Below are 26,856 nucleotides of genomic sequence, written 5' to 3'. Positions count from 1 at the left end.
TTGAAATTATGAGACACGCAAATTGTAATTATGAGATTAAATGTCATAATTATGAGATAAAACAATCAAAATGATGGCATAAAAAATTGTAATTATGAGATAAAGACCCATACTTATGAGGTTAGGAAGTCAAAATAATGAGATAAAAAGTCATAATTATAAGATAAACAATCGAAATGATGAGATAAAAAGTCATAGATATCTGGTAAAACATAATTATGACAAACAGAATTGAAATTATGAGATGAAAAGTCATAATTACTGTATAAGATAAAAAAATTGAAATTATGAGATAAAAAGTCATAATTATAAGATACCAAATTGAAATTACGAGACACGAAAGTTGGAATTATGAGATAAAAAGTCATAATTATAAAATGCAAAATTGAAATTATGAGACACGCAAATTGGAATTATGAGATTAAATGTCATAATTATGAGATAAAACAATCAAAATGATGGCATAAAAAGTTGTAATTATGAGATAAAGACTCATACTTATGAGGTTAGGAAGTCAAAATGATGAGATAAAAAGTCATAATTATAAGATAAAGAATCGAAATGATGAGATAAGAAGTCATGAATATCTGGTAAAACATAATTATGACAAACAGAATTGAAATTATGAGATGAAAAGTCATAATTACTGTATAAGATAAAAAAAATTGAAATTATGAGATAAAAAGTCATAATTATAAAATACGAAATTGAAATTATGAGACACGAAAATTGGAAATATGAGATTAAAAAGTCATTATAAAATGCAAAATTGAAATTATGACACACGCAAATTGGAATTATGAGATTAAATGTCATAATTATGAGATAAAACAATCAAAATGATGGCATAACATATTTTAATTATGAGATAAAGACTCATACTTATGAGGTTAGGAAGTCAAAATGATGAGATAAAAAGTCATAATTATAAAATAAAGAATCGAAATTATGAGATAAGAAGTCATGAATATCTGGTAAAACATAATTATGACAAACAAAATTGAAATTATTAGATGAAAAGTCATAATTATAAGATAAAAAAATTTAAAATATGAGATAAAAAGTCATAATTACAAGATACGAAATTGAAATTATGAGACACGAAAGTTGGAATTATGAGATTGAATGTCATAATTATGAGATAAAACAATCAAAATGATGGCATAAAAAATTGTAATTATGAGATAAAGACTCATACTTATGAGAAAATAGGGTACATATTAGAGATGTCCGATAATATCGGGCTGCCGATATTATCGGCCGATAAATGCTTTCAAATGTAATATCGGAAATTATCGGTATCGGTTTCAATTAGTTTTTAAAAGGCCGCTGTGTACACGGACGTAGGGAGAAGTACAGAGCGCCAATAAACCTCAAAGGCACTGCCTTTGCGTGTCGGCCCAGTCACATGATACCTACGGCTTTTCACACACACACAAGTGAATGCAAGGCATACTTGGTCAACAGCCATACAGGTCCCACTGAGGGTGACCGTATAAACAACTTTAACACTGTTACAAATACGCGCCACACTGTGAACCCACACCAAACAAGAATGACACACACATTTCGGGAGAACATCCGCACCGTAACACAACGTAAACACAACGGAACAAATACCCAGAACCCCTTGCAGCACTAACTCTTCCGGGACGCTACAATATACACTTTGTGACTTCAATAATAAATATTGGCATTTTTTCCCATAACTTGAGTTGATTTATTGTGGAAAACCTTGTTACATTGTTTAATGCATCCAGCGGGGCATCACAACACAATTAGGCATAATAATGTGTTCATTCCACCACCGTATATATCGGTATTGGTTAATATTGGTAATTAAGAGTTGAACAATATCGGATGTGGGCAAAAAAGCCATTATCTAGTACATATTGCACCACCTTGCCAATGTCTTCATCCATATTTGAGTCGTGGTTGTGGTGTAAACCCGCACTGAGAGTTGTGTTGTGTTTCAGACTCCGACTCCTGGTTGTGGTGTAAACCCGCACTGAGAGTTGTGTTGTGTTTCAGACTCAGACTCCTGGTTGTGGTGTAAACCCGCACTGAGAGTTGTGTTGTGTTTCAGACTCAGACTCCTGGTTGTGGTGTAAACCGGCACTGAGAGTTGTGTTGTGTTTCAGACTCCGACGCCCACAGCACCACGTCCAGCACCTCCCCCGCTCAGTCCCCCAGCTACAGCAACCTGTCTGACGACGGCTCCGACACGGAGCTCAGTCGGGGCTCCGGACGCTCGCCCGTTTTCTCCTTCCTGGACCTCACCTACTGGAGAAGGTAATATTTGAACACTGGAGTGTCGTGCAGAAGTCGATTGGTGTCAGCCATTCAACTTCAAATGTGAAACTCACAACTTTGTTTGTTACAATGTTTATGATCATGAATGTTTCATGTTAGTTTCACTTTGTCAATCTAATTGCTAGAGTACATAAACCTTTGCACCATATTCTCATTGTTGGACTTTCACCCGTGGATGTATTGACTTTTTAGCTCATAATTTCAACATTATTTTCTCAATTTTATCTCATAATTATGACTTTTTAGCTCATAATTTCAACATTATTTTCTCAATTTTATCTCATAATTATGACTTTTTAGCTCATAATTTCAACATTATTTTCTCAATTTTATCTCATAATTATGACTTTTTAGCTCATAATTTCAATATTATTTTCTCAATTTTATCTCATAATTATGACTTTTTAGCTCATAATTTCAACATTTTCTCAATTTTATCTCATAATTATGACTTTTTAGCTCATAATTTCAAAATTATTTTCTCAATTTTATCTCATAATTATGGCTTTTTAGCTCATAATTTCAACATTATTTTCTCAATTTTATCTCATAATTATGACTTTTTAGCTCATAATTTCAACATTATTTTCTCAATTTTATCTCATAATTATGACTTTTTAGCTCATAATTTCAACATTATTTTCTCAATTTTATCTCATAATTATGACTTTTTAGCTCATAATTTCAACATTATTTTCTCAATTTTATCTCATAATTATGACTTTTTAGCTCATAATTTCAACATTATTTTCTCAATTTTATCTCATAATTACGACTTTTTAGCTCATAATTTCAACATTATTTTCTCAATTTTATCTCATAATTATGACTTTTTAGCTCATAATTTTGACTTTAGCTCATAATTTTGATTTATTTTATAATTTGAAAATGTTTATCTCCTGATTATGACTACGTTTTTATCTCATAATTTTGAAATGTTTATCTCCTTATTTTGACTTTTTATCTCATAATTTTGACTTATCTCATTTCAAAATGTTTATGTCATAATTTTGGCTTTCTTAGTTCTTATCTCATTATTACACATTTTTATCTCATAATTGTGACTTCTTATTTCATAATTTCACATTTATTATCTCGCATTATCTCCTAATTCTGACTTTTTAGCTCATAATTATGACATTATTATTTCATATTTTCTCAATTTTATCTTGTAATTCTGACTTTTTAATCTCATAATTGTGACTTTTTATCTCGTAATTTTGATTCCTCTCATAATTTCAAAATGTTTATCTCCTAATTATGACTTTTTAGCTCATAATTTTGACATTTTCTCAATTTTATCTTATCATTATGACTTTTTACCTCATCATTTCGACTTGTTTATCTCCTCGTTTTGACTTTTTAGCTCATAATTTGGACTTTTTATCTCACAATCTTGATTCATCTCATTATTTCAAAATGTTTATCTCATAATTATGACTTTTTTATCTCATTATTACAACTTTTCATCTCATAATTATGACTTTAAATTTGTATCTCATAATTGTGATCATTTCCACTTTATTATCTCGCACTACCTCATAATCATGACTTTTTAATCTCACAATTGACTAGGCTGCTGACTGTTAGTGACGAGGGTGGCACTTGTGAGGTGGTACAAGTGTACAAACGAATTGGTGAATCGAATGAAATGTTATTTTAATCAATCGTGGGAGCTTTCCGGTCAGGAAAAACAGGTCGACTTGACGTGTTAGTTGACATGAAGCTAACTCGTGCTTTGTGTGGTGCAGACAGCGGGTGTGTTGTGGAATCATCTACAAGGGTCGCTTCGGGGAGGTGCTCATCCACCCGCACCTCTTCAAACCCTGCAAGAAGCAGCAGCAGGACGAGGACGAAGAAGAGGAGGAGGAGGAGGAGGAGGAGGCGGAGGCCGACCCCACCCAGGTGGCCGTCAGTCGGATGTCGCCCCCGCCCGACCAGCCGGCCAAGGAGTCGCCCGCCTGCGGCCAGAGCGCTGCCACCATGTCCGACAAAGTCTGGTAATCATCTCGGAAGAAGAAGAAAAGGTTGCTCCTTTTCCAAGAAGCACTTACACGAAGGAGTCGCCTTCTTCCACCACCAGCAGCAAGCAGCTGAACATCACAACCGTGCTGGAGGTTTAGTACGTCTTTGACTCTCACTCTTCCACTTCTTTCCTGTCTTTCCATGCACCTTTTACTTTGAAGTCCACAATGCAATACATCCCACTTCTTCCTGGGGACGCTGCTAGCTTTCAAGTTGCGTACAAACCAGCTCCTCCTGGAGAAGAGTCAGAATCTGCAGTGGATTTAGAAGGTGAACAAATAGCATTACTCAGCACGCTAATATTACATCAAATCAACACATTAGATCAAATCTGCACATATTTTCCAATTGGATTCAGGTCTGGGCTCTGGTATTTGGACATACAGTACAGGCCACCTTCTCATTCAATGTGTTTTCTTTATTTTCAGGACTATTTACATTGTAGATTGTCACAACAAAACTATAAATGAACACATGAAAAAGGTGAAATAACTGAAAACACGTTTTATATTCTAGTTTCTTCAAAATAGCCACCTTTTGCTCTGCTTTGCGCACGCTTGGCATTCTCTCCGTGGGCTTCAAGCACACCTGTGAAGTGAAAACCCCCATTTCAGGCGACTACCTCTTGAAGCTCGTGGAGAGAATGCCAAGAGTGTGCATATGCCAATTTTGCATGCAGGGGGCAAGATATACACCACGTTTTCTTGGCACGTCTCTTTTATTTTGAAAAGACTGGTGCAGGGTCATTTTAACCGGGCCACCTTCACCTTCTACAGCCACTGTAAAAATCCAGTTGGGCTTTTGCAACCCGTTGGCGACTCAACGTGCTTCAACACGGGCGTCTTCACACACACACACACACACACACACACACACACACACACACACACACACACACACACACACACACACACACACACACACACACATATTTTTTTGTATTTCTTACCTTCTTGAGACCTGAGAATAATGCCTCCCCCTATAGGCCCACTTTTTCTAGATATATAAAGATGTGTATTTACAACATTAATAATATATACATACTATGCAAATATAAAAAAGCTTGTTGTGAAAAATGAGTTGGAATTTCACAAGAAAAAGGTCACAATTTCACAAGGAAAACGTAGAATTTTGGCTGTATTATAGTAAAAGTCGTCATTTTACTCAACGCAAGTCAACATTTTGCAAGAAAAACTGAACATTTGTGCAATATTATGATAAAAGTTGTAGTTTTACTCAATAACAGTCGCAATTTTACAAGAAAAGCTTAAAATGTTGGCAATTTTATGGAAAGAGTCGTAATTTTACTTGACAAAAGTCACAATTTTTTAAGAAAACTTTAACAATTTGGCAATATTATAATAATAATCGGAATTTTACTTGGCAAAATGATGACAAAAGTCACAATTTTACTCAAAAAATGTCACTATTTTACAAGAACACCAAAAAAAATTGGCAATGTTGTGATAAAAGTCAGAATTTTGTATGACAAATGTCACCATTTTGCATTAAAAAGTCATAATTTTACATAAAAAAGTCATAATTTTATGAAAAGAGTCGAACTTTTACTCGATAAAAGTCGCAATTTTTTAAGAAAACTTTAACAATTTGGCAATATTATAATAATAATCTGAATTTTACATGGCAAAATGATGACAAGTCATAATTTTACTCAAAAAATGTCACTATTTTACAAGAACAAAAAAAATTGGCAATATTGTGATAAAGTCAGAATTTTGTATGACAAATGTCACCATTTTGCATTAAAAAGTTATAATTTTACATTAAAAAGTCAGAATTTTGGGCAATTTTATGAAAAGAGTCGAAATTTTACTCGACCAAAGTCACAATTTTATAAGAAAACTTTAAAATGTTGGCAATATTATAATAATAATCTGAATTTTACTTGGCAAAATGATGACAAAAGTCATAATTTTACTCAAATAATGTCACTATTTTACAAGAACAACAAAAAAAATTGGCAATATTGTGATAAAAGTCAGAATTTTGTATGACAAATGTCACCATTTTGCATTAAAAAGTCAGAATTTTACATAAAAAAAGTCATAATTTTGGGCAATTTTATGAAAAGAGTCGGAATTTTACTCGACAAAAGTCACAATTTTTTAAGAAAACTTTAACAATTTGGCAATATTATAATAATAATCGGAATTTTACTTGGCAAAATGATGACAAGTCATAATTTTACTCAAAAAATGTCACTATTTTACAAGAACAACAAAAAAAATTGGCAATATTGTGATAAAAGTCAGAATTTGGTATGACAAATGTCGCCATTTTGCATTAAAAAGTAATAATTTTACATAAAAAAATCATAATTTTGGGCAATTTTATGAAAACAGTCGAAATTTTACTCGACCAAAGTCACAATTTTATAAGAAAACTTTAAAATGTTGGCAATATTATAATAATAATCAGAATTTTATTTTGCAAAATTATGACAAAAGTCATCATTTTACTCAAAAGTCACTATTTTTTTTACAAGAACAACCAAAAAAAATGTCAATATTGTGATAAAAGTGAATTTTATATGACAAATGTCACCATTTTGCATTAAAAAGTCATAATTTTACATAAAAAAATCATAATTTTGGGCAATTTTATGAAAACAGTCGAAATTTTACTCGACCAAAGTCACAATTTTATAAGAAAACTTTAAAATGTTGGCAATATTATAATAATAATCGGAATTTTACTTTGCAAAATTATGACAAAAGTCATAATTTTACTCAAAAGTCACTATTTTACAAGAACAACCAAAAAAATTGTCAATATTGTGATAAAAGTGAATTTTATATGACAAATGTCACCATTTTGCATTGAAAAGTAACAATTTTACATAAAAAAGTCATACATTTACATAGTTATCATTTTACGAGAATATATTGCAATATTACAGAAACCGAATATGAGAAATTGTTCCCAATTTTATAAGAAAAACGTCGACACATTGTGACAAAAAGACTGCTTTTATTTATTAAATGTTTTGTTTGTAATTGTTTTTTAATCTTCATTATTTACTTCAAGTTATTACAGTATGTCTTTATTTACATATTTATTTTATTTCTTAAGTAATTTTGGCCAAAGGGGGCGCATTTCAACTTATTTCATTTGTTGGCCAGAGGGGGCCTGCACTTCAAATTTTTACACACACTTGTTATTTCATATGTTGACCAGAGTGATCCCTCCTTTTTGGGACCACCAGGGGGTGCAAATGAGACATTGTCTATTAGATGCAATGTTATCGGGACCATGATTTATGTCCTCACTTGTTCACACCTCATATGGAAGCTACTTTCCCTTGTTGATGTCTCAAGAAGGGTAGAAATACAAGAACACACACACACACTCGATGGTAGCATCAGCAGCGTCCTCTCCCGTCTTGTAGGAGTTTATCCTCTGTGGAAAAGAAGGCCTGTTCACAGCTCCAACAGCAAACACAGCAGCCTTACTTACAAAGTGCGGCTCAGGGGCCATTTCCAGGACCCGCTCGTTTTTTTATTCGCCCTTCAAAAAATTAATGTAATGATCATTTAGCTTTGAGCTACAACACAAAGCTAAAATGTGGATGTTTTGTTCCGATAGCTTAGCATATACTGTATATATATATATACGTCGTTTTGATTGAAACGCTCATTTCACGCACAAAATGTATCAAGGTGGACCCCCCGGCTTGGTTGGGACACCCCTGGCTTCTTGTTTATTCCGCTTTGGTTTCGAGGAACAACTAAAAAGGGATTTGAAGCGATATTTATCGTGGCCTCAGCAACACGTAGCGCATTTTTATTCCCTGCATGACGACCCTCCAAACACCCGGCGATCTGATGCACGAGTCGACTAAATTGCATGGCCTTATTTAAACTTTTTTAAATTTTTGTTTGGGATCGATTTCTCCCGAGTTTATTTTTGTATGTAAAGAAGTGGGAAAAAAGATAAGAAAAAAGTGAAACTTAGAAGTGTTTTTGCATAACAATAAGCCACAATATGACAGCGAAAACACACATTCTTGTATTTCTTACCTTCTTGAGACCTGAGAATAATGCCTCCCTCTTTAGGACCAGCCTTTCTAGATATATAAAGATGTGTATTTACAACATTAATAATATATACATACTATGCAAATATAAAAAAAAGGTTGTTGTGAAAAATTAGTTGGAATTTTACAAGAAAAAGGTCACAATTTCACAAGAAAAACGTAGAATTTTGGCAGTATTGTAATAAAAGTCGTCATTTTACTCAACACAAGTCAAAATGTTACAAGAAAAACTGAACATTTGTGCAATTTTATGATAAAAGTTGGAATTTTACTCAATAACAGTCGCAATTTTACAACAAAAGCTGAAAATGTCGGCAACTTTATGAAAAGAGCCGTCTTTTTACTCGACAAAAGTCACAGTTTTATAATAAAAGTCATAATTTTACTAAAAGCAAGTCAAAATTTTACAAGAAAAACTGAACATTTGTGCAACGTTATAATAAAAGTTGGAATTTTACTCAATAACAGTCGCAATTTTACAAGAAAAGCTGAAAATTTGGGCAATTTTATGAAAAGAGTCGTAATTTTACCCGACAAAAGTCACAATTTTATAAGAAAACTTAACATTTTTGGCAACTTTATGAAAAGAGTCGCAATTTTATAAGAAAACTTTAAAATGTTGGCAATATTATAATAATAATCGGAATTTTACATGGCAAAATTATGACAAAAGTCCTAATTTACTCAAAAAATTTCACTTTTTTACAAGAACAACAAAAAAATTGGCAATATTGTGATAAAATTCAGATTTTTATACGACAAATGTCACCATTTTTGCATTAAAAAGTAATAATTTTACATAAAGTACAAATTTTATGAGAAAATATTGCAATATTACAGAAACAGAACGAATATGAGAAATGGTCCCCAATTTTATAAGAAAAAAAAGACTGATTTTAGTTATTTTTTGTTTGTAATTAGTTTTGAATCTTCGTTATTTATTTCTAGTTATTACACCATGTCTCTATATACATATATATTCATTTATTTTTAATACATTTTGGCCAGAGGGGGCACATATAATAATAATAATCAGAATTTTACTTGGCAAAATGATGACGAAAGCCATAATTTTACTCAAAAAAGTCACTATTTTACAAGAACAACAATAAAATTGGCAATATTGTGATAAAAGTCAGAATTTTATATGACAAATGTCACCGTTTTTGCATTAAAAAGTAATAATTTTACATTATAAAATTAATAATTTTACAAGAAAATATTGCAATATTACAGAAACAGAAATAATGACAAATTGTCCCCAATTTTATAAGAAAAAAGTCGACACATTGTGGGAAAAAAAGACTGCTTTTATTTATTTTTTGTTTTGTAATTAGTTTTGAATCTTTATTTATTTCTAGTTATTTCAGTATGTCTCTATATACATATCTATTCATTTATTTTTTATACATTTTGGCCAGAGGGGGCGCATTTCAATTTCTCACGCACACTTGTTATTTCATATGTATACCATGTGAAAAATCCCTCCTTTTTAGGACCACCCTCATTTTCACCACCAGGGGGTGCAAATGAGACATTGTCTATTAGATGCAATGTTATTGGGACCATGATTTATGTCCTCACCTCCTCATATGGAAGATACTTTTCCTTCTTCATGTCTCAAGAAGGGCAGAAATACAAGAACACACACACACACACACACACACATATTCTTGTATTTGTTACATTCTTGAGACCTGAGAATAATGCCTCCCTCTTTAGGACCAGCCTTTCTAGATATATAAAGATGTGTATTTACAACATTAATAATATATACATACTATGCAAATATAAAAAAAGCTTGTTGTGAAAAATGAGTCGGAATTTTTCAAGAAAAATGTCACAATTTCACAAGAAAAACGTAGAATTTTGCCAGTATTGTAATAAGTCGTCATTTTACTCAACGCAAGTCAAAATGTTACAAGAAAAACGGAACATTTGTGCAATATTATGATAAAAGTTGGAATTTTACTCAAAAACAGTCGCAATTTTACAAGAAAAGCTGAAAATTTGGGCAATTTTATGAAAAGAGTCGTAATTTTACTCAACAAAAGACACAATTTTATAAGAAAACTTAACATTTTTGGCAATATTATAATAATAATCAGGATTTTACTTGAGTAAAATTATGACTTTTGCCATAATTTTGCCAATGCAAGTCCAAGTTTCAAAATAAAAACATAGAATGTTGGCAGTATTATAATAAAAGTCATAATTTTACTAAAGGCAAGTCAAAATTTTACAAGAAAAACTGAACATTTGTGCAATATTATGATAAAAGTTGGAATTGAACTCAATTTTACAAGAAAAGCTTAAAATGTCGGCAACTTTATGAAAAGAGTCGTAATTTTACTCGACAAAAGTCACAATTTTATAAGAAAACTTTAAAATGTTGGCAATATTATAATAATAATCAGAATTTTACTTGGCAAAATTGTGACAAAAGTCATAATTTACCCAAAAAATGTCACAATTTTACAAGAAAAGCTTAAAATGTTGGCAACTTTATGAAAAGGGTCCTAATTTTACTCGACAAAAGTCACAATTTTATAAGAAAACTTTAAAATGTTGGCAATATTATAATAATAATCAGAATTTTACTTGGCAAAATGATGACGAAAGTCATCATTTTACTCAAAAAAGTCACTATTTTACAAGAACAACAAAAATATTGGCAATATTGTGATAACATTCAGATTTTTATACGACAAATGTCACCATTTTTGCATTAAAAAGTAATAATTTTACATAAAGTACAAATTTTACGAGAAAATATTGCAATATTACAGAAACAGAACGAATATGAGAAATGGTCCCCAATTTTATAAGAAAAAAAGACTGCTTTTAGTTATTTTTTTGTTTGTAATTAGTTTTTAATCTTTGTTATTTACTTCTAGTTATTACAGTATGTCTTTATATACATATATATTCATTTATTTTTAATACATTTTGGCCAGAGGGGGCACATATAATAATAACAATCAGAATTTTACTTGGCAAAATGATGACGAAAGCCATAATTTTACTCAAAAATGTCACTATTTTACAAGAACAATAAAATTGGCAATATTGTGATAAGTCGGAATTTTATATGACAAATGTCACCATTTTTGCATTAAAAAGTAATAATTTTACATAAAAAAGTAATAATTTTACAAGAAAATATTGCAATATTACAGAAACAGAAATAATGACAAATTGTCCCCAATTTTATAAGAAAAATGTTGACACATTGTGGAAAAAAAGACTGCTTTTATTTATTTTTTGTTTGTAATTAGTTTTGAATCTTTGTTATTTACTTGTAGTTATTACAGTATGTCTCTATATACAATTATATTAATTTATTTTTGATACATTTTGGCCAGAGGGGGCGCATTTCAATTTCCTCACACACACTTGTTATTTCATATGTTGACCATGTGAAAAATCCCTCCATTTTGGGACCACCCTCATTTTCACCACCAGGGGGTGCAAATGAGACATTGTCTATTAGATGCAATGTTATTGGGACCATGATTTATGTCCTCACCTCCTCATATGGAAGATACTTTTCCTTGTCTCAAGAAGGCTAGAAATACAAGAACGCGGTCAATCAGCCATACCATTATCAGTTAATCCCGGGTTAGTTTATGATCAAAAAGTACTTTACTGGTTTTGTGATAGTCACACGGATGAAATGTTGAGTTAAATAGGCGTTGATGTTGGTTTTCTTTCCGGAATTTGTGCTGGGACACATCTTTACTTCACCACACGACATACTTCCTGTGTGTAGATACTACTTCATTCATCAAGTGGAAGCCAAAGCGCATTAAATTCACCCAAGCAGGTTTTCCTCCGGGCCAGAGTCCGAGGTCAGGTGTATGTTTATGTTCATGTTACGGCTTGAAACAACGACACTAATATGAAATGGCACAGGGGTGTTGTGTGTGTGTATATAAGTCAGGGGCTAGGTGGGTTTCTTTATTTATTTATTATTTTCTATTTATTTCTATTGAGTGTCAACGTTTTGAGTTATTTCCCGCTTATGCCTAACATGCGTCGTAACAGGAAGGAACAATCATAATTGTAATTGTCTCGCCAGGTTAGTTTCACACCATGGAAGTGTTTATTTATTCTGCTCCTCGTTTTGAGTTGCGCGTGACCTAACTTATTATCCGCCGCCACCACTTTAGGCGCGTTGTGGTGTAGACTGAGCGGCGAAGACCCTCTTTGGCGGTCTCTAGGATCCCTACTTGCATGTGTCCTTGCTATGCATTTATGTGGCTTACCAGTTAGACCGAGCAGTTTTGTATTTTTTTATACATCATGTACTTTTTTTACTTGTCCCTTTTAATAAAAGTACTTTTGTGAGTTTTACGGACATACATACTGTGTGAGTTTGTCTCTACGATGACACAAAATATGTAGGGATGTCCGATAAAATCGGCCTGCCGGAAAAAAAAACCCCCAAAAAAAGCGATACAGATAATAAAAAAAACGATACCGATAATTTCCGATATTACATTTTAACGCATTTATCGGCCGATGATTAAAAAAAAACAAAAAACGATACAGATAATAAAAAAACCGATACCGATAATTTCCGATATTACATTTTAACGCATTTATCGGCCGATGATTAAAAAAAAACAGCGATACAGATAATAAATAAACCGATATCATCGGCCGATAAATGCGTTAAAATGTAATATCGGAAATTATCGGTATCGTTTTTTTTTATTATCTGTATCGCTTTTTTTTTTTTTTGGTGCTTTTTAAAAAAAAATTAAATCAACATAAAAAACACAAGATACACTTACAATTAGTGCACCAACCCAAAAAACCTCCCTCCCCCATTTCTTTCTGTTATTAATATTCTGCTTCCTACATTATATATCAATATATATCAATACAGTCTGCAAGGGATACAGTCCGTAAGCACACATGATTGTGCGTGCTGCTGCTCCACTAATAGTACTAACCTTTAACAGTTAATTTTACTCATTTTCATTCATTACTAGTTTCTATGTAACTGTTTTTATATATTTTTTTACTTTCTTTTTTAGTCAAGAAAATGTTTTTAATTTAGTTATCTTATTTTATTATTTAAAAAAAAAAGTACCTTAGCTTCACCATACATGGTTGTCCAAAATAGGCATAATAATGTGTTAATTCCACGACTGCATATATCGGTTGATATCGGTATCGGTTGATATCGGTATCGGTAATTAAAGAGTTGGCCAATATCGGAATATCGGCAAAAAGCCATTATCGGACATCCCTAAAAATATGTTTATTGCACATTAATCATTCATTATTCAATTGAATAGACTGCAAAGACAAGATATTTTCATGTTTCAACTGCAAAATGTGGTTATTTTTTTGCAAATATTAGCTCATTTGGAATTGGATGCCTGCAACGTGTTTCAAAAAAAAGCTGGCACAGGTGGCAAAAAAGACTGAGAAAGTTGAGGAACACTTATTTGGAACATCCCACTAATTGGGAACAGGTGGGTGCCATGATTGGGTATAAAAAGAGGCTTCCATGGAATGCTCAGTCGTTCGCAAACGAGGACGGGGCGAGAGTCACCACTTTGTCAAGAAATTGTTTAAGAACAACATTTATCAACCAGCTATTGCAAGGAATTTAGGGATTTCACCATCTACGCTCCGTAATATCGTCAAAAGGTTCAGAGAATCTGGAGAAATCACTGCACGTAAGCCATGATATTACGGACCTTGGATCCCTCAGGCGGTACTGCATCAAAAAGCGACATCGGTGTGTAAAGGATATCACCACATGGGCTCAGGAACACTTCAGAAAACCACTGTCAGTGACTACAGTTGGTCGCTACATCTGTAAGTGCAAGTCAAAACTCTACTATGCAAGGTCAAAGCCATTTATCAACAACACCCAGAAACGGCGCGAGGGTCAACACTTTGTCAACAAATGCATGAGCAAATTGTTTAAGGACAACATTTCTCAACCAGCTATTGCAAGGAATTTAGGGATTTCACCATCTACGCTCCGTAATATCATCAAAAGGTTGAGAGAATCTGGAGAAATCACTGCACGTAAGCCATGATATTACGGACCTTGGATCCCTCAGGCGGTACCGCATCAAAAAGCCACATCAGTGTGTAAAGGATATCACCACATGGGCTCAGGAAGACTTCAGAGAACCACTGTCAGTAACTACAGTTGGTCGCTACATCTGTAAGTGCAAGTTTTGATTTATATCAAAATGTTTATCCCATAATTTCGACTTTATTATCTCATAATTATGACTTTTTTATCTCGTCATTTTGATTCATATCAAAATGTTTATCTCCTAATTGTTGTTATTAATTTGTTTAGGGTTTTTTTCTTTTCCTATTTTTTTTTTTTTTAACATGTCCGGAATAAATATTTACAATACAATTTAGTTACTTGAGTCTACGATCATTGTGTCACTTTAGTCTAGTAACATTTACATATTTGTTGTTAATATTTGCTTTTCATGTTATGTAACTCTGGAGCGTTGATTCTTACGTAATGACGTACATTTGTGAGAACGGGAAGATAAAAAATGCAACAACGGAAATGACGGACATCGTGACCGGAAGTAGATCCTCATGAATGGACTTGGTTTTTTTCTCATAATTTTGACTTTTTATCTCGTAATTTTGATTAATCTCATTATTTCAAAATGTTTATCTCATAATTGTGACTTCCTTAAGTCATAATTATGACTTTTTATCTCGTAATTTTGATTTATCTCATAATTTAAAAATGTTTATCTCCTAGTTGTTGTTATTAATTTGTTTAGTTGTTTTTTTTATTTTCCTCTTATTTTGTTTAACATGTCCGGAATAAATATTTACAATACAATTTAGTTACTTGAGTGTATGATCATTGTGTCACTTTAGTCTAGTACCATTTACATATTTTGTGTTAATATTTGCTTTTCATGTTGTACGTAACTCTGGATTGTTGATTCTTACGTAATGGCGTACATTTGGTGAGAACGGGAAGATAAAAAATGCAACAACGGAAATGACGGACATCGCGACCGGAAGTTGGTCCTTATTACTTGACTTTAAGTTATCTCATATAATTTTGACTTTTTATCTCATAATTTTTATTCATCTCATTATTTCAAAATGTTTATCCCATAATTGTGACTTTCTTATCTCATAATTATGACTTTTGATCCCATAATCTCGATTTCTTATCCCATAATTTCGATTTTATTATCTCATATTTACGACTTTTCTAGCTTGTAATTTTGATATCAAAATTTCGAAATGTTTATCCCATAATTGTGACTTTCTTATCTCATAATTATGCCTTTTCATCCCATAATTTCGACTTTTTTTTATCTCACAATTATGACTTTTTTATCTTGTAATTTTGATTCATATCAATTTCAAAATGTTTATCTCCCATTTGTGAGAACGGGAAGATAAAAAATGCAACAACGGAAATGACGGATATCATGACCGGAAGTTGATCCTTATTTAATTCGACTTTAAGTTTTTATCTCATAATTTCAAAATGTTTATCCCATTATTTTGACTTCCTTATCTCATAACTATGACTTTTTATCCCATAATTTCGACTCTATCATCTCATAATTACCACTTTTTTTATCTCGTCATTTTGATCCATCTCATTATTTCAAAATGTTTATCCCATAATTATGACTTTGTTATTTCATAATTATGACTTTTTATCCAATCATTTCGATTTCATTATCTCATAATTACGACTTTTTTATTTTGTAATTTTGATTGATCTCATAATTTCAGAATGTTTATCTCCTAATTGTTGTTGTTATTCATTTCTTTAGGTTTTTTTTTTCTTTTCCTCTTATTTTTTTTAACATGTCCGGAATAAATATTTACAATACAACTTAGTTACTTGAGTCTACGATCATAACGTCACTTTAGCCTAGTAACATTTACATATTTTGTGTTAATATTTGCTTTTCACGTTATGTAACTCCGGAGCGTTGATTCTTACGTAATGGCGTACATTTAAAAAATATATATATTTTATTTAATTTTTAATATAAACCTTTATTTATAAATTTCAACATTTACAAACAGTTGAAAATAATAATCAAAGTAAGTAGAAAACAGTACAAAACAGCGCATTTGTAGCCTGCATTTGTGAGAACGGGAAGATAAAAAAAATGCAACAACGGAAATGACGGACCTCATGACCAGAAGTGGACACAACCCGACGTATTTTTTTTAAATTGAAGAACAAACATACATTTATAATTCACACATAAATAAAGGCAAGAAAACTAAAGCAAATACATATAGAGTATGAAATATTAATAAATAATTTTTGTTTTTAAAATTCCGCTCCACCACAACGTGTCACCACTTCCGCTCTTGGCGCCTTCAAAATAAGAGCTCAAGGCATATACTGTATAACAGCTTATAACAGGAACTTAACATCACAAAGAGGCAAGTCCTTACAATAATAATGAAAAATATGAAAATAAGTAGACAAGGGCCACCCAAATCACTTTAAATGTTTTTAACAGATATATCAATTTAAGGGCTTTTGTACTCTTAATCGTTCCCTAAGATTTGATTGATAATTATAAACCATTAAGGAAATTAGAAAATGTAGGACTTACTTTCATAAATCGACATTTATGTACAATTTTTTTGCCTGGAGCATAATAATGTTGACAAACATTTCTACGTTACAGTCGTTTATAAAAAATGCAACAACGGAAATGACGGATCTCATGACCGGAAGTTGACTCAACCCGGAACGACTTTGTTTTGATTTGTCAGTCAGCTGTCAGCAAACTCTTCATGCCGCCGATTCTACCTTTTAATTACATTTAACGAAAATAGGTCGATTTTTTTTACATCCATTCTGTGGAACTTGAGGTACGTGGTCTATATTCGTGTGACTGGCTTGGCATTTTGAGGTAAGTTAGCTTTCAATTTGAATCGCTGCACATTCATTGCTAAACTATCAAACGACATCAAAATGGACGTTTAACGTTTAATTCCACCGTGTTAAATGATGTTCTCTATCACAAACACACTACAGAATTGATGATTTAGACCAAACTGGGCCGTCATTTATTTATTACTTCGGCAGACACGTTCACTTCTACTCCATTTCCGGTGCATCACTAAATAATGTCCCCGTTGCAACACAAACAACAACGCATGTCTTAACAGTAGCTCCTATTAAAGTTAAAAGTACCAATGATAGTCACACTCACACTAGGTGTGGTGAAATTATCCTCTGCATTTGACCCATCTGGGAGGTGAGGGGAGCAGTGAGCAGCAGTGGTGGCCGCGCCCGGGAATCATTTTTGGTGATTGAACCCCCAATTCCAACCCTTGAAGCTGAGTGCCAAGCAGGGAGGTAATGGCTCCCGTTTTTATAGTCTTTGGTATGACTCAGCCGGGGTTTGAACTTACACTGAAGCAGCTATAAATGATATAAAATCATTATTTAGCACTCAAGACCTCGATAGTGTTGTCAGCGTTTTATTTCAGTGGCCTTGTGTGTGACTACTTGTCACAGTATTATAATAAAAGTCATCATTTTACTCAACGCAAGTCAAAGTTTCAAAATGAAAATGTAGAATTTTGGCAGTATTATAATAAAAGTTATAATTTTACTAAAAGCAAGTCAACATTTTACAAGAAAAACTGAACATTTGTGCAATATTATGATAAAAGTTGGAATTTTACTCAATAGCAGGCACAATTTTACAAGAAAAGCTTAAAATGTCGACAACTTTATGAAAAGAGTCATAATTTTACTGGACAAAAGTCACAATTTTATAAGAAAACTTTAAAATGTTGGCAATATTATAATAATAATCGGAATTTTACTTGGCAAAATGATGACAAAAGTCATAATTTTACTCAAAAAATGTCACTATTTTACAAGAACAACAAAAAAATTGGCAATATTGTGATAAAAGTCTGAATTTTATATGACAAATGTCACCATTTTGCATTAAAAAGTAATGATTTTACATAAAGTCATAATTTTAATAAAAGTCATGCAAGTCAAAATTTTACAAGAAAAACTGAACATTTGTGCAATGTTATGATAAAAGTTGGAATTTTACTCAATAGGAGGCGCAGTTTTACAAGAAAAGCTTAAAATGTCAGCAACTTTATGAAAAGAGTCGTCATTTTACTCGACAAAAGTCACAATTTTATAAGAAAACTTTAAAATGTTGGCAATATTATAATACTAATCGGAATTTTACTTGGCAAAATGATGACTAAAGTCATAATTTTACTCAAAAAATGTCACTTTTTTACAAGAACAACAACAAAAATTGGCAATATTGTGATAAAGTCAGAATTTTATATGACAAATGTCACCATTTTGCATTAAAAAGTAATAATTTTACGAGAAAATATTGCAATATTACAGAAACGGAAAGAACATGAGAAATTGTCCCCAATTTTATAAGAAAAAAGTCGACACATTGTGAAAAAAAGATTGATTTTAGTTATTTTTTTGTGTGTAATTAGTTTTTAATCTTCTTTATTTACTTCAAGTTATTACACCATGTCTCTATATACATATTTATTTATTTTTAATACATTTTGGCCAAAGGGGGCGCATTTCAATTTCTTACACAAACTTGTTATTTCATATGTTGACCATGTGAAAAATCCCTCCTTTTTGGGACCACCCTCCTTTTGATAGATGTCACCACCAGGGGGTGCAAATGAGACATTGTCTATTAGATGCAATGTTACAAGAACAACAAAAAAATTGGCAATATTGTGATAAAAGTCAGAATTTTATATGACAAATGTCACCATTTTGCATTAAAAAGTGATGATTTTACATTAAAAAGTAATAATTTTACAAGAAAATATTGCAATATTACAGAAACAAAATGAACATGAGAAATTGTTCCCAATTTTATAAGAAAAACTAAACATTTGTGCAATATTATGAAAAAAGTTGGAATTTTACTCAGTAACAGTCGCAATTTTACTAGAAAAGCTTAAAATGTCAGCAACTTTATGAAAAGAGTCGTAATTTTACTCGACAAAAGTCACAATTTTATAAGAAAACTTTAAAATGTTGGCAATATAATAATAATAATCGGAATTTTACTTGGCAAAATGATGACTAAAGTCATAATTTTACTCAAAAAATTTCACTTTTTTACAAGAATGACAACAAAAATTGGCAATATTGTGATAAAAGTCAGAATTTTATATGACAAATGTCACCATTTTGCATTAAAAAGTAATAATTTTAAGAGAAAATATTGCAATATTACAGAAACGGAAAGAACATGAGAAATTGTCCCCAATTTTATAAGAAAAAAAAGACTGATTTTAGTTATTTTTTTGTGTGTAATTAGTTTTTAATCTTCTTTATTTACTTCAAGTTATTACACCATGTCTCTATATACATATTTATTTTTAATACATTTTGGCCAAAGGGGGCGCATTTCACTTTCTCACACAAACTTGTTATTTCATATGTTGACCATGTGAAAAATCCCTCCTTTTTGGGACCACCCTCCTTTTGATAGATGTCACCACCAGGGGGTGCAAATGAGACATTGTCTATTAGATGCAATGTTATCGGGACCATGATTTATGTCCTCACCTCCTCATATGGAAGATGCTAAAGTACTTCTTTCTTAGCAGCTTATCCGCCATCATGGAGGAGCCCACAGCTTCCGGTGTGTTCTGCAGCAGGATGCTGAGCATGGTGAACTCCGAGGACGTCAACGCCATCATCCAGGCTCAGAGACACATGTGAGTAAAAGATTTCAAAGACGCGTTTTTTTTCTATTTTTCCCGTTGTTTCGTTGTTTCCCCCCCGACAAAGGCTCGACCGCTTTGAGAAAACCAACGAAATGCTCATCAACTTCAACGGGCTGTCCAACGTGCGGCTGCAGCAAATGAACGAGCGCTTCCTGCTGCACACCCGGACGCTCGTGGAGATGAAGAAAGATCTGGACGGCGTCTTCCGAAGGATCAGGTGCGGTAAATTGACACGGAAAATATACAAACAAAGACTTTAATAATCCCCTGTCTGCTTTTTGGCCGCTTTAGGACGCTAAAAGGCAAGATTGGCAAGCAATATCCTGAAGCTTTTAGTAGTAAGTCAGCATGTTGTGACAGAACCTCATTTTCACATAAGAAATAATATCAGTTGAATCCGTTCCAGGGTAAAACTGTCTCCTTCATGGACTACAAACCCCAAAAGCAGTGAAGTTGTCACGTTGTGTAAATAGTAAATAAAAAGAGAATACAACAAATCCTTTTCAACTTATATTTAATTGAATAGACTGCAAAGACAAGATAGTTCATGTTCAAACTGGTAAACTTAGTTATTTTTTGCAAATGTTAGCTCATTTGGAATTTGATGCCTGCAACATGTTTCAAAAAAGCTGGCACAAGTGGCAAAAAAGAGTGAGAAAGTTGAGGAATGCTCATCAAACACTTATTTGGAACATCCCACAGGTGAACGGGCTAATTGGGAACAGGTGGGTGCCATGATTGGGTATAAAAGCAGCTTCCGTGAAATGCTCAGTCATTCACAAACAAGGACGGGGCGAGGGTCACCACTTTGTCAACAAATGCCTGAGCAAATTGTGTAAGGACAACATTTATCAACCAGCTATTGCAAGGAATTTAGGGATTTCACCATCTACGCTCCGTTATATCATCAAAAGGTTCAGAGGATCTGGAGAAATCACTGCACGTAAGCCATGATATTACGGACCTTCGATCCCTCAGGCGGTACCGCATCAAAAAGCGTCATCAGTGTGTAAAGGATATCACCACATGGGCTCAGGAACACTTCAGAAAACCACTGTCAGTAACTACAGTTGGTCGCTACATCTGTAAGTGCAAGTTAAAACTCTACTATGCAAAGCCAAAGCCATTTATCAACAACACCCAGAAACGCAGCTGGCTTCGCTGGGCCCGAGCTCATCTAAGATGGACTGATGCAAAGTGGAAAAGTGTTCTGTGGTCTGACGAGTCCACATTTCAAATTGTTTTTGGAAACTGTGGACGTCGTGTCGTCCAGAACAAAGAGGAAAAGAACCATCCGGATTGTTCTAGGCGCAAAGTGTAAAAACCAGCATGTGTGATGGTATGGGGGTGTATTAGTGCCCAAGGCATGGGTAACTTACACATCTGTGAAGGCACCATTAATGCTGAAAGGTACATACAGCTTTTGGAGCAATCCAAGCAACGTTATCATGGACGCCCCTGCTTATTTCAGCAAGACAATGCCAAGCCATGTGTTACAACAGCGTGGCTTCATAGTAAAAGAGTGCGGGTACTAGACTGGCCTGCCTGTAGTCCAGACCTGTCTCCCATTGGTGCAATATGAAGGCTAAAATATGAGAAGGGAGACTGTTGAACAACTTAAGCTGTACATCAAGCAAGAATGGGAAAGAATTCCACTTCAAAAATGTGTCTCCTCAGTTCCCAAACCTTTACTGAGTGTTGTTAAAAGGAAGTGAAGTGAATTACATTTATATAGCGCTTTTTCTTAAGTGACTCAAAGCGCTTTACACTGTGAAACCCAATATCTAAGTTACATTTAAACCAGTGTGGGTGGCACTGGGAGCAGGTGGGTAAAGTGTCTTGCCCAAGGACACAACGGCAGTGACTAGGATGGCGGAAGCGGGAATTGAACCTGCAACCCTCAAGTTGCTGGCACGGCCACTCTACCAACCGAGCTATACCGCCCCGGCCAAGGAAAGGAAAGGCCATGCAACACAGTGGTAAAAATGCCTTCTTTGCAATGTGTTGCTGCCATTAAATTCTATGTTCATGATTATTTGCAAAAAAAAAGTTTCTTAGTTTGAACATGAAATATCTTGTCTTTGCAGTCTATTCAATTGAATATAAGTTGAAAAGGATTTGTTGTATTCTCTTTTTATTTAGCATTTACACAACGTGACAACTTCACCGGTTTTGGAGTTTGTACTTGGCGGACGCACTTAAAAAAATAAGTTAAGCATTGTTAAAGGTAAAACTATACTTAACTTTGATAAAACCAATGTTGAGTATTCTTTTCTAATGATAATGTTGCGGAAAAGTTTGAGATAAAAACATGATTTGCCATTTGAAGCCCTAAAAAACCCCAACGCTCCTTCACACAGACGTCCACAAGTCGCCCAGCTCGGAGGACGACGACGACGACGACGACGACTTGGACCCGGCGCCCCCGAGCGGCGCCACCACCGTCACGACAGTTACCTCGGGTCAGAGCACAGACTCCTGCGACACCAGCCCGGACGTGGTCTCGCCCGCCGCCAGCAGGTGTTCCGAAGAGCTGTCTCAGGGAGCGTCCGACACGCCCACCTCTGACGCCCACCACACGGCCGGCCTCCAGGACGAGGGTCCCGACTCTGAGCCCGCTGAGGAGTAACTAGGTGTTAGTCCGCTTATCATATTGCATGTGAAGGTACTGTTTACACACGTTAACATGCTAAAGTCATTGGGGATGATGTCATCATGTAAACTTTCAGTGTTAAAATCATGAAATATATTATTGTGTGAATGCTGCAAAACATTCACTCATGTTTTACACACCAAAATTCTTCTATTTATTATTATTATTATTATTATTCTCCAGGTTTTGGCACGCTCTACCTTCCACGTTTTGCACCCGATTCAAAGCGTTCCGACTTCAAACTGGTCAGCTTGTTTGGGAATCGCGGGCTTTCTCTTGAAAAATTCCAAAAATTCACAGATTTCCCAGAATTCCAGGTTTTCCCGGGACATTTTTCCCCATTCAAAATTAATTGGCCATTTTTCAAACTTCCACCATTTCCACATTTTTCAACAGATTCCAAACATTCCACATTTCACCATCCTGGAAATTCAAACTATAATTTTTCCAAGTTAAAAAAAAATTCCAGTAATTCCCAGAATTCCCTTTTTTTCAAACCATTTTTTTACCCTTTTTTCTGGCGACTATTTCTTCCACATTTTTCAACCCACTTCAACCGTTCCACCGTCTAAAAATTCCTCTTAATCAGAACAAAAAAACAAAGTTTTTTTTTTTTAACTGGAACATTTCCCGAAATTCCTGGAATTCCTTAATACCATTTCTCAATTAAAAATGTTACTACTTCAACATTTCTCGACCGATTTGAAAAATTCCATCACCAACCACTTCAACTCATTCAATCCTTTTAAAATTGTCCCCAAAAGTCCCGCTTTTCCCGAAATTCCCAAATTTCCATGAAATTCCCATTAAAAGAATGGGACATTTTTCAAAGTTCCACCATTTCCACATTTTTTCAACCTATTCAAACCATTCCACCTTCAACACATTCTACTCATCCTGGAAATTCAAACTATCATTTTTCCAAGTTAAATTTTTTTCCAGGAATTCCCATAATTCCCTTTTTTTCAAACCATTTTTTTTACCCTTTTTTCTGGTGACTATTCCTTCCACATTTTTCAACCCACTTCAAGCGTTCCACCATCAAAACATTCCTCTTAATCAGGACAAAAAACAATGTAGTTTTTTTAACTGGAAAAATTCCCGCTTTCCCCGAAATTCCCAAATTTCCATGAAATTCCCATTGAAATTAATGGGAATTTTTTGTAAGTTCCACAATTCCCACATTTTTCAACCGATTCAAACCATTCCACCTTCAACACATTCCACTCATCCTGGAAATTCAAACTATAATTTTTCCAAGTTCAAAAAAATTCCAGGAATTCCCTTCTTTTCCAAACCCTTTTTTCACCCTTTTTTCGGCGACTACTCCTTCCACATTTTTCCACCCACTTCAACCGTTCCACCGTCCAAACATTCCTCTTAATCAGGACAAAAAACAAAGTTGTTTTTTGAACTGGAAAAATTCCCGATTTTCCCGAAATTCCTGGAGTTCCTTAATACCATTTCTCAATTAAAATGTTACTATTTCAACATTTCTCAACCGATTTGAAAAATTCCAACACCAACCATTTCAACTCATTCAGAACATTCAAGTATATTAACATTTTCCCAAAAATTCCCGAAATTCCCATTGAAAATGAATAGGACATTTTTCAAACTTCCACCATTTCTACATTTTTTCAACCTATTCAAACCATTCCACCTTCAACACATTCCACTCATCCTGGAAATTCAAACTATCATTTTTCCAAGTTAAATTATTTTCCAGGAATTCCCATAATTCCCTTTTTTTCAAACCATTTTTTTTACCCTTTTTTCTGGCGACTATTCCTTCCACATTTTTCAACCCACTTTAACCGTTCCACCATCAAAACATTCCTCTTAATCAGGACAAAAAACAACATTGTTTTTTTAACTGGAAAAATTCCCGCTTTCTTCCCAAATTTCCATGAAATTCCCATTGAAATTAATGGGAAATTTTTCCAAGTTCCACAATTCCCACATTTTTCATCCGATTCAAAACATTCCACCTTCAACACATTCCACTCATCCTGGAAATTCAAACTATCATTTTTCAAAGTTCAAAAAAATTCAAGGAATTCCCAGAATTCCCTTTTTTTTTTCAAAACCCTTTTTTCAACCTTTTTTATGTTGACTACTCCTCCCACATTTTTCAACCCACTTCAACCGTCCCACCGTCCAAACATTGTTCTTAATCAGGACAAAAAAAAAAAGACGTTTTTTTTACTGGAAAAATACTCGGTTTTCCCGAAATTCCAGGAATTCCTTAATACCATTTCTCAATTAAAAATGTTAATACTTCAACATTTCTCGACCGATTTAAAAAATTCCCACACCAACCATTTCAACTCATTCGGAACATTCAAGTATTTTAACATTTTCCATGAAATTCCCATTGAAAAGAATGGGACATTTTTCAAAGTTCCACAATTCCCACATTTTTCATCCGATTCAAACCATTCCACCTTCAACACATTCCACCATTTTTCAAGGATTTTTTAAAATACCGTAACTAAATAATTAAAAATGTTTTTTCAAATTTAATGTGAGCATGTGGTTACTAACCTCCACTTTGGTGGAAAAGGTAATGCGTCTCAAAACCTGTTCCACTTGCCCGTTGTCTCTCAAGGTTTTCTTATTTTTTGCTCCTTTGGGGACAAATGTCCAAATATTTTTTAAATACTGTAACTAAATAATTAAAAATTACATTTTTTTCTAATTTAATGTGAGCATTCTTTGCTTTGTGCTTGGTTACTAACCTCCACATTGGTGGAAAAGGTAATGAACAAAAAATCGTTTGTAAAGTTTGTAATGTTTTGTTTGCGAATTAAAGTTAAAAAAAATATATAATATAACCGTGTCTTCCCTTGGCGTGCGAGCACCCACCGCTAGTGGGCGCTACGTCAAAAATGTGTGCGGTTTTCTTCCCAAAACAGGAAGTCTCAAAACCTGTTCCACTTGCCCGTTTTTCTTAACTTTTTGTTCCTTTGGGGACAAACAAAGTTTAAAAAAAAAAAAAGACTATTGTCATGTCCAAATATTTTTCAAATACTGTAACTAAATAATTAAAAATGACCTTTTTTTCTAATTTAATGTGAGCTTTCTTTGATTTGTGCTTGGTTACTAACCTCTACTTCGGTGGAAAAGGTAACGAACAAAACAATTATTTTTTCCAAAAAATCGTCAGTACAGTTTGTAATGATTGTTTACAAATTAAAGTAAAAATATATATAATATAACCGTGTCTTACCTTGGCGTTTGCGAGCACCCACTGCTAGTGGGCGCTAAGTCCAAATGTGTGTGCTTTTCTTCCTAAAACAGGAAGTCTCAAAACCTGTTCCACCAATAGACATCTTATAAGGGTACGCAGCATGGAGCGCTACTGGCGCTGACGAGACGCGGGGCCGCCATCTTGGAGTGGTGATCTGCTCCACTCAGTGCAATTCATTTGGCAGGAGCAATGAACGGTCAGTGCATTTAATTCATTTTACCTCAATGAATACCACTGATTTTCACACGGTTTTTGGTCATACGTGTAGCTATGATAAAGGACACATGTTTTATTATTCATAGTTTGCCTAAAAGTAATAGAATATTCTTATATGCTATAAGTTACCAGACGTCCGAGATCAAAACTGGGAATATAATCCCAGAGAAGGGGGAAAAAAAAGTCAGCTATTTTTAAATTCAAGAAACAATATGATTAGGTTATATATACATGCGTATATCCTACATAAACAATGTATGAATACATTAGATATCTATATATCTTGGGGACCTATTGTATCTCTGTTGCTGCAGCAGCAGAGAGTTTATTCTGTCTTGACACTTTGTATTGATATTTTGTATTACATTCTTCCCTTAAATGATCATGTTTACAGTGATTGTTTTATATTTTATTTGTATGTTGCTTTGGATAAAAGCCTCTGCCAAGTACTTAAACATAAACCTATATAAACACCTGAAAGTCTTTATATCAGCTAAAACCACCAATCTGTTTCACTGGATTCAGAATAAAACCAAATTCTGCCTTAATTCTGTGTTGGCTTTTACAATGTTTATC

The 26,856-nt window shown here is 33.6% G+C and overlaps 2 protein-coding genes and 1 long non-coding RNA gene across 6 annotated transcripts in view; 2 read left to right on the top strand and 1 right to left on the bottom strand.

Annotated features, from left to right (window-relative positions):
* LOC133647042 (SIN3-HDAC complex-associated factor-like) overlaps nt 1–12,759 on the top strand; it is a 38,103-nt gene extending 25,344 nt beyond the window's left edge. The window contains 3 exon segments of the mRNA XM_062043097.1: nt 2,142–2,292; nt 4,065–4,161; nt 4,163–12,759. Of these exon segments, the coding sequence (XP_061899081.1) occupies nt 2,142–2,292; nt 4,065–4,161; nt 4,163–4,447 (533 nt within the window). The 3' untranslated portion in view covers nt 4,448–12,759.
* On the bottom strand, nt 3,930–23,005 carry LOC133647049 (uncharacterized). The gene is made up of 3 exons (XR_009825419.1): nt 22,616–23,005; nt 4,486–4,590; nt 3,930–4,406 (listed from the first exon to the last, which is right to left on the bottom strand). It is a non-coding gene; the product is annotated as an uncharacterized LOC133647049 (long non-coding RNA).
* On the top strand, nt 17,138–26,788 carry LOC133647045 (kxDL motif-containing protein 1-like). Of its 4 annotated transcripts, none has more exons than XM_062043100.1 (5): nt 17,138–17,272; nt 20,039–20,149; nt 20,223–20,375; nt 20,450–20,496; nt 22,519–26,788. In XM_062043100.1, exons 2-5 carry the CDS (start codon nt 20,052–20,054, stop codon nt 22,785–22,787), a joined length of 567 nt encoding a protein of 188 aa, XP_061899084.1. In that variant the 5' UTR covers nt 17,138–17,272; nt 20,039–20,051; the 3' UTR covers nt 22,788–26,788. The 4 variants fall into 4 exon arrangements, with proteins under 4 accessions (XP_061899084.1, XP_061899087.1, XP_061899085.1 ...); XM_062043103.1 differs by having other exon boundaries at nt 20,036–20,149; XM_062043101.1 differs by having other exon boundaries at nt 17,138–17,313.
* The last annotated feature ends 68 nt before the right edge of the window (nt 26,789–26,856 follow it).

The sequence above is a fragment of the Entelurus aequoreus genome, linkage group LG03, assembly GCF_033978785.1.
Source record: "Entelurus aequoreus isolate RoL-2023_Sb linkage group LG03, RoL_Eaeq_v1.1, whole genome shotgun sequence".
NCBI lineage: Eukaryota > Metazoa > Chordata > Actinopteri > Syngnathiformes > Syngnathidae > Entelurus > Entelurus aequoreus.
The sequence above is the reverse complement of the archived record's forward strand: the minus strand, read 5'-3'. Positions and strand labels throughout refer to the sequence as shown.